At 48.5% G+C, this 13,154-nt stretch overlaps 1 protein-coding gene across 1 annotated transcript in view; it reads right to left on the bottom strand.

Annotated features, from left to right (window-relative positions):
* The window catches only part of LRP4 (LDL receptor related protein 4), a 49,242-nt gene extending 36,088 nt beyond the window's left edge, over positions 1–13,154 (bottom strand). Inside the window, exon 1 of the mRNA XM_004436926.2 lies at positions 12,987–13,154. Within this exon, the coding sequence (XP_004436983.1) occupies positions 12,987–13,038 (52 nt within the window). The 5' untranslated portion in view covers positions 13,039–13,154. The remainder of the gene's footprint in view (positions 1–12,986) is intronic.

The following is a 13,154-nucleotide window of genomic DNA, read 5'->3' as shown; positions in this document are numbered from 1 at the left end:
GCACTGGACCCGGAGTAGACAGATCTGGGTTCCCCAGCTATGCGACCTTGTGCAAGTCACATAGCTCCCGAAGCCTCAGTTTCTTCATTTGTAAAAAGGGCCACAAGGATTGGAGGAGATAAATTGTAAAAAGCTAACCTCGTGCCTTGGCACACCAAAGATGCTCAACAAATGCAGGATGAGAGTGTGCAGGGATAGGGACGCAGGGACTAAATTTTTCCGAAAGGCCTTGATTTTAAGAACCTGAGTACCAGGATTGGGAGAGCAAGAAGCATGCAAGTCAAAAGGAATACTGAAGGTAAAGAGGAGGCTTCAGTCCTGTGTGTGTGTTTTTTTTAGGGCTCCACCCCCGCCTTTGGCTGAGTGATAAAAGAAGTCTTGATTTTCCCGTGCGGCCTTCAGGAACAAAGCATTCCATCGAGTGGGCATCAAGTTCGTTGCAGGCGGCTGAAGAGTCACAACTTCCTGCATGTCAGAGCGACATCTGAACATCAGCGTGTGAAGGTCAAGCAGCCACTGGCGGGCAAACCCCTGGCGTGGGCTTTCATACAGTAAACAGACACATTATACTCCCAAAAGCCAGCTCTTCTGGACAACTGTTGCCCCTCTGGGATCCCCGGAGGTGGAATTCTGCCTTTTCACTCAAGTCCTGGCTGTGATCATAAAGGACGGCTTTTAACCCTTTTTAACTAAAAGAATGGTGAGTGAAGAAAGGAAACAAATGGCTGCGGGTGGCGAAACACAGTCTTCATTTTAAGAAATGTTCAGTTAGAATACTCAGCTACGCTACTGGCCTTGAAAGCTATTTGCCAGCCACACTGCAAGCTCCCTCGGCCTCTAGGCGCTTGGGCCTTTCGACCTAATGCAATTCAACAAGGAAAAGATCTCTCCCCGGAGTGTTTGCTCTCCCTTATTATCAAGTCATCCAGGTTGGGAGTTACATGTTAATGTGCTCACAGGGTCTTCCTGAGAGGTTAACCAAACTGTCACCATTTACACCTCACTTCTCTCTCCTCAGCCACCTTACCAATTTCTCACTGCTTTCTTTCTTTCTTGTTTTTTTTTTGAGGAAGATTGGCCCTGCACTAACATCTGTTGCCAATCTTCCTCTTTTTTTTTTCTCCCCAAAGCTCCAGTACATAGTTGTGTATCACAGTTGTAGAGTTGTAGCTTTTCTTTTTTTTTTTTTTTAAAGATTTTATTTATTTATTTTTTTCCCCCGCAAAGCCCCAGTAGATAGTTGTATGTCATAGCTGCACATCCTTCTAGTTGCTGTATGTGGGACGCGGCCTCAGCATGGCCGGAGAAGCAGTGCGTCGGTGCGCGCCCGGGATCCGAACCTGGGCCGCCAGCAGTGGAGCGCGCGCACTTAACCGCTAAGCCACGGGGCCGGCCCGAGTTGTAGCTTTTCTATATGGGACGCCACCTCAGCATGGCTTGATGAGCAGTGAGTGGGTCCACGCCCAGGATGCAAACCGGAGAACCCCAGAACACCGAAGTGGGATGCACCAACTTAACCTTTATGCCACCGGGCCGGCCCCTCACTGCTGTCTTCTGAAGGAAGGAAGGGAAACACCCATCTGGTATACCGGACACAGTGTGCCATGGTAGTAGAGAGCATAGGTTTTGGACTCAGAGAGATGAGTTCAAATCCTGGTTCTATCACTAACTCTACAAGTTTGAACAAGTTAATTAATGCCTCTGAGCCTCAGTTTCCTCATCCATAAAATGGGAATAATAATATTAATGCTAGGGCCGGCCCCGTGGCTTAGTGGTTAAGTGAGCGCACTCTGCTACTGGTGGCCCAGGTTCACATCCCAGACGCGCACTGATGCACCACTTCTCCGGCCGTGCTGAGGCCATGTCCCACATACAGCAACTAGAAGGATGTGCAACTATGACATACAACTATCTACTGGGGCTTTGGGGAAAAAAAAAAGGAGGAAGATTGGCAATAGATGTTAGCTCAGAGTCGGTCTTCCTCAGCAAAGAAGAGGAGGATTAGCATGGATGTTAGCTCAGGGCTGATCTTCCTCGCAAATAATAATAATAATAATAATGCTACCACAAAGGGTTTTGTAAAGATTAAATAATCCATGTAAACTGCTTAGCACAGGGCTGGCACACAGCAAAAGTTTCATAATAATACAACCATCATTTACTAAGAACTTACCAGATGCCCTGCAAATACTTTTCTAAGTGCTTTTCATATGCTACATCACTGAATGCTCTCAACAACCCTAGGAGGTGACAGTGTTATTATTATCACCACTTTACAGTTGAGGACACCGAGACACAGAGAGGTGAAGTCTGTTCATAGGTCACACAGGTACTAAGGGTTGGAGCGAGCATTCACATCCAGGCAGGCCGATCTCCGAGTCTCTGCTCTTAATAACTTCATTACACTGCCTCCCAATAAGTAGGACTGCTACTATGAGAATTTCCAAAACCCTGAGGTCAGAAAAGGGAATTTACAGGGCCAGCCTGGTGGCGTAGTGGTTAAGTTTGAGCACTATGCTGCGGCGGCCCAGGGTTCGCAGGTTTGGATCCCAGGTGCGGACCTACACACCACTTATCAAGCCATGCTGTGGCGGCATCCCATATAAAGTAGAGGAAGATGGGCACGGATGTTAGCCCAGGGCCAATCTCCCTCTGCAAAAAAGAGGAGGATTGGCAATGGATGTTAGCTCAGGGCTAATCGTTCTCAAAAAAAAAAAAAAAAAAAGGAATTGACAACACTGGGACCTCTGGGTCCCTCTCCTTTATGCACTCTCGATCAGCAAATACGCGGTGAGTTTATGGATCTCAAGCAGTGACCTCTCCTTCTGGTTACTGCTAAAGCTAAAGACCAATTTCCCTTGCCCTAGGGTGAGGTGGTGAGGCAGGGACAGTCTGGAACTCCAGTCCTTTGACCCAGCACCTCGGTGTTGTGTTGGTCTAGGAAGGAATGGGGCTTCTGACAACAAATAACTATATTTTGTAGTTTCTCTTTAGAGTTTGCAAGCTACTTTTGCATACACATTTGCATTTTCATTTAATCTTTAAAATAACCCTGACTAGTTACTGTAGTGCCCATTTGATAGGTGAGGTCATCTGCTTTGGCCAAGGTCATGGGGTAAGCAGGAGAGCCAGGACGGCAGCTCCATTCTGACGCTTAGGCCAGTATTCTTCTCTTAGTCTGATCTCCGAATCTGGACTTTCAATAAGCTTCTCAGGTGACATGGATGCACACTCAAGTTAGAGAGGCACTGTCTTCCACCATCCCATAGAACGCTCAGCTGAAAAGGGACCACACCTTTCACTTGGAGGCCCAAGGTGGACAGTGACTGTACACAGCTACAGAGTAGCTTTTTCTTTTTTTTTTTTAATGATTTAAAAAAAATTTTTTTTAATTTTTATTTTCCCCAAAGCCCCAGTAGATAGTTGTATGTTATAGTTGCACAGCCTTCTAGTTGCTGTATGTGGGACACGGCCTCAGCATGGCCAGAGAAGCAGTGCGTCGGTGCATGCCCGGGATCCGAACCCGGGCTGCCAGAGGCGGAGCTCGCACACTTAACCGCTAAGCCACGGGGCTGGCCCCAGAGTAGCTTTTTCAAGTTGGACCAGAAATGAGAAGGCTTAAGGAGTGTCCTGTGAGTGCTGGGATATGACGGCCACGTCAGTGTGAAACGGGTTACAATGGGAACAGGAAAAATCATCACTCACATAAGTGAAGGATGTTTTTCTTACAATATACCAAAGGTTTCCTCTCTCCTCCTGCCAGTGGTGGCAATAGTGAGGATATAAACCTTATTTAATGAGAATAAGTTACTTGAAATGACCCTAAACTACATCCAGGCTAATCAAGGGACCAATCCACCGATTTCAGCTCCCTGGGCAGCCTACTCAGTAAGCGTCTCTCACTGAAAGGGATGTCCCTGTAGCAAGACATAACTGACATAACTGAAAGGAGTGGCAGCAAGGAGCCACATGGAAATGGATCTAACTTCATCCAGGAGACCCCTGGAATCTGGAGGGACCTGGGTGCCTATAAATAGCCACTGCTGGAAAAGACAGAGCTTGCACAGAAAACATCAGAACCAAGACCAAAAAAGGTAAATGGTTGGCAGCAGAAGGAGGCCAGGAAGTGAACCCTTTCCTGATGCTGCTCCACCTGGACCCATGTGGCACCGGCTGAATTGAAAGCCCCTGCTCTGTGCCCCCAGAGGCCCTTTGTGCTTCCTCTTACAGTAGCATTTAGTCCACTGTGGGATCACTGTTCACTTGCTGGACCATAAGCCTCTTGGAAGTTGGAATTATATGATATAGGGCTTTGTATTTGTATTCACAGTGCATAGTTCAATGCTTGGTGTGTAGCAGATGATCAACAGAAGTTTGTAAAATGAACGAATGATACATTCCTCTAGAGTCTTGCGAGAGTTGGAGTCAAAGGAAAAGAGAGGCCCACAATATTAGAAATGAAAGTTATTTCCTATCTAACCCGCAGTCAAGAAAACAGGAATCTTTTTTTTTTTATTGATGTTTTAATGGTTTTTAACATTGTGAAATTTTGGGTTGTGCATTTTTGTTTGTCCATCACCATATATATGACTCCCTTCACCCCTTATGCCCACCCCCGACCCCCACTGCCCCTGGTAACCACAGTACAGTTTTCTCTGTCCATGTGTTGGTTTATATTCCACATATGAGTGAGATCATACAGTGTTTGTCTTTCTCTTTCTGGCTTATTTCACTTAACATAATACGCTCCAGGCCCATCCATGTTGTTGCAAATGGGACGATTTTGTCTTTTTTTATGGCTGAGTAGTATTCCATTGTATATATATACCACATTTCTTAATCCAGTCGTCAGATGAGGGACACTTAGGTTGCTTCCACTTCTTGGCTATGGTGAATAATGCTGCAATGAACATAGGGGTGCATAAGCCTCTTTGGATTGTTGATTTCAGGTTCGTTGGATAGATTCCCAGTAGTGGGATGGCTGGGTCATAGGACATCTCTATTTTTAATTCTTTGAGGAATCTCCATACCGTTTTCCATAGATGCTGCACCAGTTTGCATTCCCACCAGCGGGGTATGAGGGTTCCTGTTTCTCCACATCCTCTCCAACACTTGTTGTTTTTTGTCTTGGTGATTATAACTATTCTAACAGGCGTGAGGTGGTATCTTAGTGTTGTTTTGATTTGCATTTCCCTGATGATTAGTGATGTTGAACATCTTTTCATGTGCCTATTGGCCATCTGTATATCTTCCTTGGAGAAGTGTCTGTTCATTTCCTCTGCCCATTTTTTGATTGGGTTGTTTTTTTGTTGTTCAGTTGTGTGAGTTCTTTATATATTATGGAGATCAACCCCTTGTCAGATGTATGTTTTGCAAATATTCTCTCCCAGCTGGTGGGTTGTCTGTTCATCTTGATTCTGGTTTCATTTGTCTTATAAAAGCTCTTTAATCTGATAAAGTCCCACTTGTTTATTTTTTCTTTAGTTTCCCTAGTCTGGGTAGGCATGTCATCCGAAAAGAAGGAATCTTTTTAAGGTGGCTTCCCAGTCCTATCCAGGTTAAGTTCACTCCCTTCTCCTACAAGGGTTCCTTTCACTCGCTGTGACACTGACACTCCATGACTCTACTTATTCCTGTCCCTAGAGGCCAGCCTTATCTGGTTTGAAAATCTACCTGGTGAAGTCTTCTCCTAGTGGGCCCTCTCAAAAAGGACACCATCGGGCACATGATTATTGGTCCCAACAAGTTTAGTCCTCTTTTGCCACTCTTTTTGTGTGTGTGTGTGTGTGAGGAAGATCAGCCCTGAGCTAACATCCATGCCAATCCTCCTCTTTTTGCTGAGGAAGATTGGCCCTGGGCTAACATCTATTGCCAATCCTCCTCCTTTTTTTTTTCCCTTTTTCTCCCCAAAGCCCCAGTAGATAGTTGTATGTCATAGTTGCACATCCTTCTTAGTTGCTGTATGTGGGACGCCGCCTCAGCACGGCCAGACAAGCGGTGCGTCAGTGCGCGCCGGGGATCCGAACCAGGGCCGCCAGTAGTGGAGCATGCGCACGTAACCGCTAAGCCATGAGGCCGGCCCCTCTTTTGCCACTCTTAAACACAGAAAAGTTCTTAATGGTCAGCCTCCAAAGTTATGAGGCAGAAGAGCATAATGTTAAGAACATGGGAACAAAACTAAGCTAATTCCTGGCTGTCTGACCCTGGGCATGTTATTTAATCTCTTTATACCTTAGTTTCTCATCAGAAAAACTGAGATAATAAGAGCCCTTATCTCATATGGATGTTAAGAGAATTAAATTAGTTAATTCATAAAAAGCACTTCGCACAATTCCTGGCACATACAAAGCTCTCAATAAATGATAGCTCTTGCTATTACTATTACAGAATTTGACTCACCCCAAACTGTGTTATCTAGCTTGCCCATGATTAAGCCTTGCTATTTCAGGGCTTGAGCTGTCTAAAAACCCTACTGTGTGCTGAGCTGCAGTGCCACTCCCATGGATTAAGTTGGTGGCATGAATGACCACAGGAAGAGATGGAAAGGGCTATAGCACAAGTCCTGCTTTATTGCCTTTCTCTGGAGGAACTCGAGGCATATAGGAGCCTTTATCCTTGCTTAATTTATCATCAACCAATTCCTGGGAGGCAAGTATAGAAAAGAGCCTTCAGAACCTAAGTTACAGAGCAATTCAGAAATGGATTATTTTCCTCTTTTGTAAAATGGAGGTAATAATAATACCAATTTCATAGGGTTGCTGGGAGGTTTAAATGAAATAATACATACGAAATACACAGTAAGCAGCTATTCTTATTGTTGTTGTTGTCATTAACCCCATCATCTTCATCTGAATGTGTCCTCCCTCTCAACCCAGTAACGCAACTATGACACTAGGCTGTCTCAAAAGTCTACTTACCCTGCCCAGGAGCTTAGTCAACAGATCTCACAAATCCAACAGGGCTTGAATGTGGCTGTGTCCTGTGAGGGGCTGCTTCAAATACCACTTTCCCCTGCCCCTACATCTCAGAACATAAGGCCCACAGAGTAACACGTGGCTTTAGGGAGCAACAAACCACATCTCCCCTTCTGGGAGCTTTTTTAAGCCTCCCTCCACCAAAAAGCACTTGTAAAGTAATTCTTTACACACTGGGATTCCCTGAGAAGACGAAGACTGAGAACAGAGAGAAGTCGATCTAAGAAAAAATATAGACAGCCCCAACCTAAATCTTCTGGTATAGCTTGGCTATAAAATATCCTGTTCTCAAAGAGGTAATACGGGTTAGAAGGTTAAAAGCTTAGGCTCTGGGTTCAAATCCTGGGTCAGTAACTCACTAGCTGTGTGACAGCAAACTGCTCTGAGTCTTAGTTTCTCATCTGTAAGATAGGAACCTAACAGTACGTACCTCATAAGGATACTATCAGGAGTGATAATACACTCGAAACACTTATCACAGGGCCAAGGATATAGCAAAAGATTCAAAAATGTTAACTGCCCCAGAAGTACATTTGTATTTTTTACACCACGTGTCCCACCAGTTCTTGGTGCAAAAATGGTCACCAGAGATCATTCCCAGAAGAGCAGAAATTCTCATCTGGGGGAGATACATTTTAGAGCCATTCACTCTTACTGTCTCTCGGAACCTGTAATTGAGACTTCTTGTTTAAACCGCCTGGGATGGGGAGGGAGGGGCATGGAACGAGGAGAAGGGAACTTCTCTTTCTTATTTGTTAGGTTTATGGATATTATAACCTACATCTGTGTTTGGTTTCCAGAAGGCTGTAGTCAACCCAACAGAGAAACTATCTCCTGTCCTCATGTCTGCCTGAAAGGTGGTGGCAGTCGGGATCCCAAGGCTGGGGCCAACGAAGGGAACATTTAGAGCACTTCCTCCACCCCCCTCCCTGCAGGCCCAGCAGGAAGTGGAGCTGCCTAGCTTGGAGAGATCACTGGAGGCACTTACAACCTCGAAGCTTCTTGATTTCACGTGCTAATCAGGTGTCTCTCCCAATACTCTGCTCTGTACCTGCCTGGCCCTACACCCAGACCGGGGGAGGGTCCCTCTCCCCCAAAAAAGTGCTGCTTGGAGCCAGGAGCTTCCCGGCCCCAGAACAACCTCTGGTGATAAATTATGCAGCAGCACCTTTGTGTCGCTGCCTCTCAGCCAGATGGGAGGTTTGCTCCCAGTCTTTTGTTTCCGGCTTTGCTCGCAGCTCTGATCCTCAGCTCTGCACAGAGGTGAGGGGGGAGCTCCCTTTGGCCAAGTCAGGGCTTGCAGCAAGTCCCAGCAAGGCTTTCCCCAGCTGGTCTCAGGCAGCGCCCTTCCTCTCCTCATTCTAACCTGAATGAGCAGAGAAGCAGGGCATTAAGAGTGAATCCACTCAGCTGTGAGCAAGGATGGGAATGCCTACGTGCAGTAAAAGAATGAAGTTTGTTCACAAGGGCGTAAGAGGTGCCCAAGGGCACCTAGGATGTTTGCTTCTTGCTAAATCAAAAACGCAGAACAGAAAATGGAGTCAAACAACCACCAGGAAAGCTAGAGAATCAGCTCTTTTTAAACGCTGCTCTTGGTTACGGTCAACTTTCTGCAGCCCCCAAAAACATCACATCACTGGCACCAACTTAAAAGGAAGAAACAAAGAGACAACAGGGGTCAAACTTTGGGGTGGAGGAGCTGGGAGTTGGGGGCAAGTCGTGGGCTTGAGACCCGCATCAATTATCCCTGCACACTGACAGGATTCCTGATTGAAGACGGTAGTCATGAAGGAAGGCGGCCCACAACAGCCCAGCCCCCAAATTGCAGCAATTACTACCTTATGAGCTCTGGGGCCTGACTCCTTTCCCAGGCCAGTGGGTGGGAGAGCTCGGAATTCTAAACTGTTCCAGCTACAAGAGACCTCAGCCAGGACCTCTCACCCCGGGGGTCACAGCAACCTCAGAGTGAGATGCCTGGCTACATCCCTGACCACAGGGAAGCTCTCAGAGGAAAGCCTCATCTCCCAAGGACCTCTCCCAGGAGAGCTAAGGTAGTCTGGGCTCCCTAAACTCATGGTATAGCTTAACAGATCTCTTTTCTGGAAGTGTGGACAGGAGGGAACCATGCTTAGGTTTCACTAGGTTTTCAAGGGGAAAAAGAAGGGGCAAGAGCTTTAAAAGAGAAAAACAAAAACCAGCTGAAATGAATGAAGGGCTGAGCTCCATTTCAGCACATGACACTGGTATAAGGATTTGTTTACCTGGCTTCCACGGTCCAAAGGCAAGAACCATCTCTAATCCACTTACGCAAGCTCGCCAACAGCTAACATTTATCCAAGCCTATAGTAACACAGTTGTTGTCAGGCTCTGCACTGAATGGTTTGAACATACTATTATCTCATTTAATTTTTTACAATATTCTCACGTGATAATTTATTACTACTCCACCCCTCCCATTTACAGATAAGAACCCTCAAGTTGAGGGAGATTAAGTGTTTTTGCACAGGGTCACAAAGAAACGCCGACGCCAAGATTCACACCCAGGTCTACCTGTGCTTCTTACTCACTGAGCTATGTCTGCGGCAATTAGATTAGTGCTTGACAAATGTGTGTTTGCTGAATGAATGAACAAATGAATGGGTGCAGAGCCCAGTTTGGGGAATGCTTCTGAGTGTACTGGGGAGAAAGAACCTGACCCTGCCAGCTCTAAGCTGGAGGGAGAGCGGCAAGCACAGGCATCCATCAGAGCTATTTATAGGGCCAAACCCTGGCTCTGCCAGCCAACCAGTCAGCATGAAGTGTTTCCTGGGACACTGAATCCTACCAGGCTGAAAAGGGGAGAAGGGCTTCTGATGCTGAAGATGAGATAGTAATCCAGACACAGTCTGGGGCCCAGATGCCCCATGCCCAGGCAACTGTGACAAAACTTGTGGATAAGTTTCATCAAGGAATGTAGAGACTAGGCTGGAACAGGCTAACAGACCTAGTCGACCAAGGGCATGGAACTGTCTCATAATTATGAGATGTGCCCAATCATAAAAAAAGACAGGACTTCTTAAAGTAGTCCTCGAAATTCTGTTCCTATTCAGGAAGCTCCTAGTATTGATCTTCTCTTTAAAGGAGAAGCAACATAGCCAAATCCCACCCATTTTCCTTCTTCTTAGGGCTCAAGCTTAGCAGTCAATCAGTAGAAAGAGTGAGCAAAGATCTATAAAACACTCTGTCCTCTGTGACCTCCTGTCTTCTTTGCTGGCCCAGAAGAAGGACATGCCAATGCGCTCGGTCAGTCACAGCCAGACTTGGTTCCTTTGCACCTGTCATTCTTAATACCATGTGCCAGTCCCAAAGATGTTATCTGATATTCAACAGGGGACATAAGAGGAAATCCAAAATCAGTGACAAGCCAAGCATCTTTCCCAAGTCCAATAAGATCAAGGACAAGGTCAACCAAGCACCACGACAACAGCCAGATGGAAAGGAGACCAGTCTCAGCTCTACTCATTTGCATTCATCCTCAGAAACAACCCTCTACCTACCTAAGCACTCCTGGGCACAATTTTCAACTTTTTGCTTATCTGGAAGAAACCTCTAAGACAAACATGGTTTCTACTCTTCAAATGGTGGTAGATTGTCGGAGGCCTCACCTCACCCCTCAAGAGGAAGATACTCAGGGCTGTTACCAGCAATCAAGCTTCCTTCCAAAATCTTTAAGGGAGGAATGTTATGCAGGCTCAGCCAAACCCGTAGGCTCTAGGAAAAGCCCAAAGGACTAGCAGCATCCATATAAGCACCTTAAACTTTAATGTCTGGAATTCACTCCTAGCTGAGTCAGGTCTGCCTAACTGATCTACTATGACACATTGCCTTCTCCCTGAGCCCCTGGAGCATAGTGTTAGGGACCCTCGTGGTGATATTTTTGGTTGAGCAACTGCTCAGTCTCACTAGTGAACCATGACTCTGTCCCCTCCAGGCCTCCAAGGATGGCTCAGTATCACTAGGCGAAGTTTAGATCTCAATGCCACTGAGTCTCCTTACGTACGTGCACAGAAAGCCTCCCATGCTTAGAAGTTTCTGTTCCACTTTTTGTCCTTAAAAAGAACCCTAAAGAGTTACCAAGAACCCTCCCATCCTTTTTCTATGAAGCATTAAATACACGCAATTTTCTACCCCCATTCCCAATGCAGATGTAGTGTGTGCAGTTTTGACAGCTCTGGAGCAATAATATCCTCTTGGCCAGTCTCAGTCCGGAAACTTCCAGCTCCCCTTTCCCTAGGGCAGAAGGAGACAACCTCCTCTCTGGCTTTGTTGGTATCCGTTCTAGTCCTTTTTTTTTTTTTTTTTTTTTCCCCCGGTGTCGTGCCATTTCCCTTGATCTTTTTCAAAACTTCCTCCAGGGGGCCGAGAGGAAAGTTCCATCCCCTTCCCCTGCAGCCCGAAGGGGGAAACCCCCCAAAAAGTATAGCTGTCCCTTTAAGGGGCCCATGCGGTGGGAAGAGCAGCTACATTCCTACCCCAGTAGGGCCGCTGTCCCGACACGCCAAAGAGGCTACAAATAACCTTCTAGGAGAGAGCCCGGGAGGGGGAGAGCACAGTGCGAAGAGGAACGCGGGTCGGCCAGGCTACTCCTCGGAGAGGAAGAGTGAGGAGCGGAGAGAAAGAGCTCAGCCGGCATTAGAGAGGGCTTGGAAAAAGCCATTTAAAACCCACGGGTAGGTTAAACAACAGACATGAGAACTCTGTTTTGGATTTGGGAGGTAAACCAATCTTTAAAACAAGTGCCCAGGCATCTCCACGCTCTACCAGGCAAGTTCCGAAATCTGCACTGACACTTTCCACACGAGCTCCCTACGTTAAAGAAAGAACCGGTGCAAGGCCGGGGTCTGCAGACTCCTCCATTCCGAAGCCCACCCCCTCATCCGGGCTGCGGGGAGAATGGGAAGTTTCGGATACCGCCGCCCCCCGCCCCCCGGTGGAATAGCGGTGAGTGAGTAAGGTTGGGGTTCAGAGATCAAAGTTCTTTGATCTTGGGGCACAAACTAGAGGCAGCTGCTAAATCACGGGGTGCACCCACAGTCCCAGGCGGCTGGGGAGAAATAGATTCCACTGGAGACCTAATCACACACAACAGTTGCATACGGGCACCAAACAAGTTATTAATAAGGAGCAGATGAAGCAGGAGTCCCGCTGCCATCCGTCCAGCTCCCCCGAGGGCCACGGCGCGGGCCGGGAGGCTGCCTGCCGAGGCTCTACCCGCCCCCCGCCCCCCAACCCAGGCCAGGACAGATCTGCGGGAGCCTTCCAGCAGTTTCTTCCCTCTGTCCCTCCTCTGCCCCTTTTCCAACCCAGCTGCCCCCTCCCCCGCTCCGAGCAGGATCCAGGGCAGGAAGCTGATTGGTCGCAGCCAGGAGAGGGAACCCAAAACACCACTAAGGGGAGATGCTGCGAGCAAGCAGTGCCCGAAGACCCTCGGTGGGAGCAAGGTCTGGGTCCGAGGAACTGTTCCTCGAGTAGAGGCATCCCCAGAGCTCAAGTATTCAGATTCCACTGGGGCCCCTCTCTGCAATTCGCCCGAGACCCCCGGCCCCTGGAAGGAGGGCTATTTACAATTTATGGTTTAGCGACCATCCTTCCCCGCCTCCCTTTCTTCGCACACATTCACTCGCACCAAGGACACAGAGACTCTGTCTTAACCCGAAAGGGAAGCAGCCCCCAGCTCTTCAAAGAGCAGCGAGGGAGGGCGAGCCGGCGCCCCGCCTCGTCCCCCAGCCCGACCCAGACCCGAGCCCGGGGGAGCTCCTCCACCGCTGCCTCCTCTCGGACTGGAGGCGCTGGGGGAGCTCCCGACCCCCTCCCCGGCATGCAATCTCAGGGCTACGGCTTGGAGTGCGGGCGAGGGGTCTCAGGCCCCAGCCTGCGCCGTCCGGCTGTCGGGAGGTTAGTCCTGCAGCGGCGGGACCCGGGGACAAACTTTCCCGGCGGGCCGGTCGGCGCGGGCGCGGCGGCGCCGCTTACCGTGTGCGCAGAGCAGGGCGCCAAGCAGCAGCGCGCCCCACGGCCGCCTCATGGTGCCGCGGCCGCCGCCGGCGCTCCCTGCCGGCCGGGGGTCCCGCCGGCTCCCGCGGGACGGCGCGGCGGAGGGGGGCGGCGGAGGGTCCCCGAGGGGAGGCGTCCCGGTCCGCG

This window comes from Ceratotherium simum, chromosome 34 (assembly GCF_057802395.1).
Source record: "Ceratotherium simum simum isolate JZ-2026a chromosome 34, ASM5780239v1, whole genome shotgun sequence".
NCBI lineage: Eukaryota > Metazoa > Chordata > Mammalia > Perissodactyla > Rhinocerotidae > Ceratotherium > Ceratotherium simum.
Note: the sequence above shows the minus strand (reverse complement) of the source record. Positions and strands in the feature narration are given on the sequence as shown.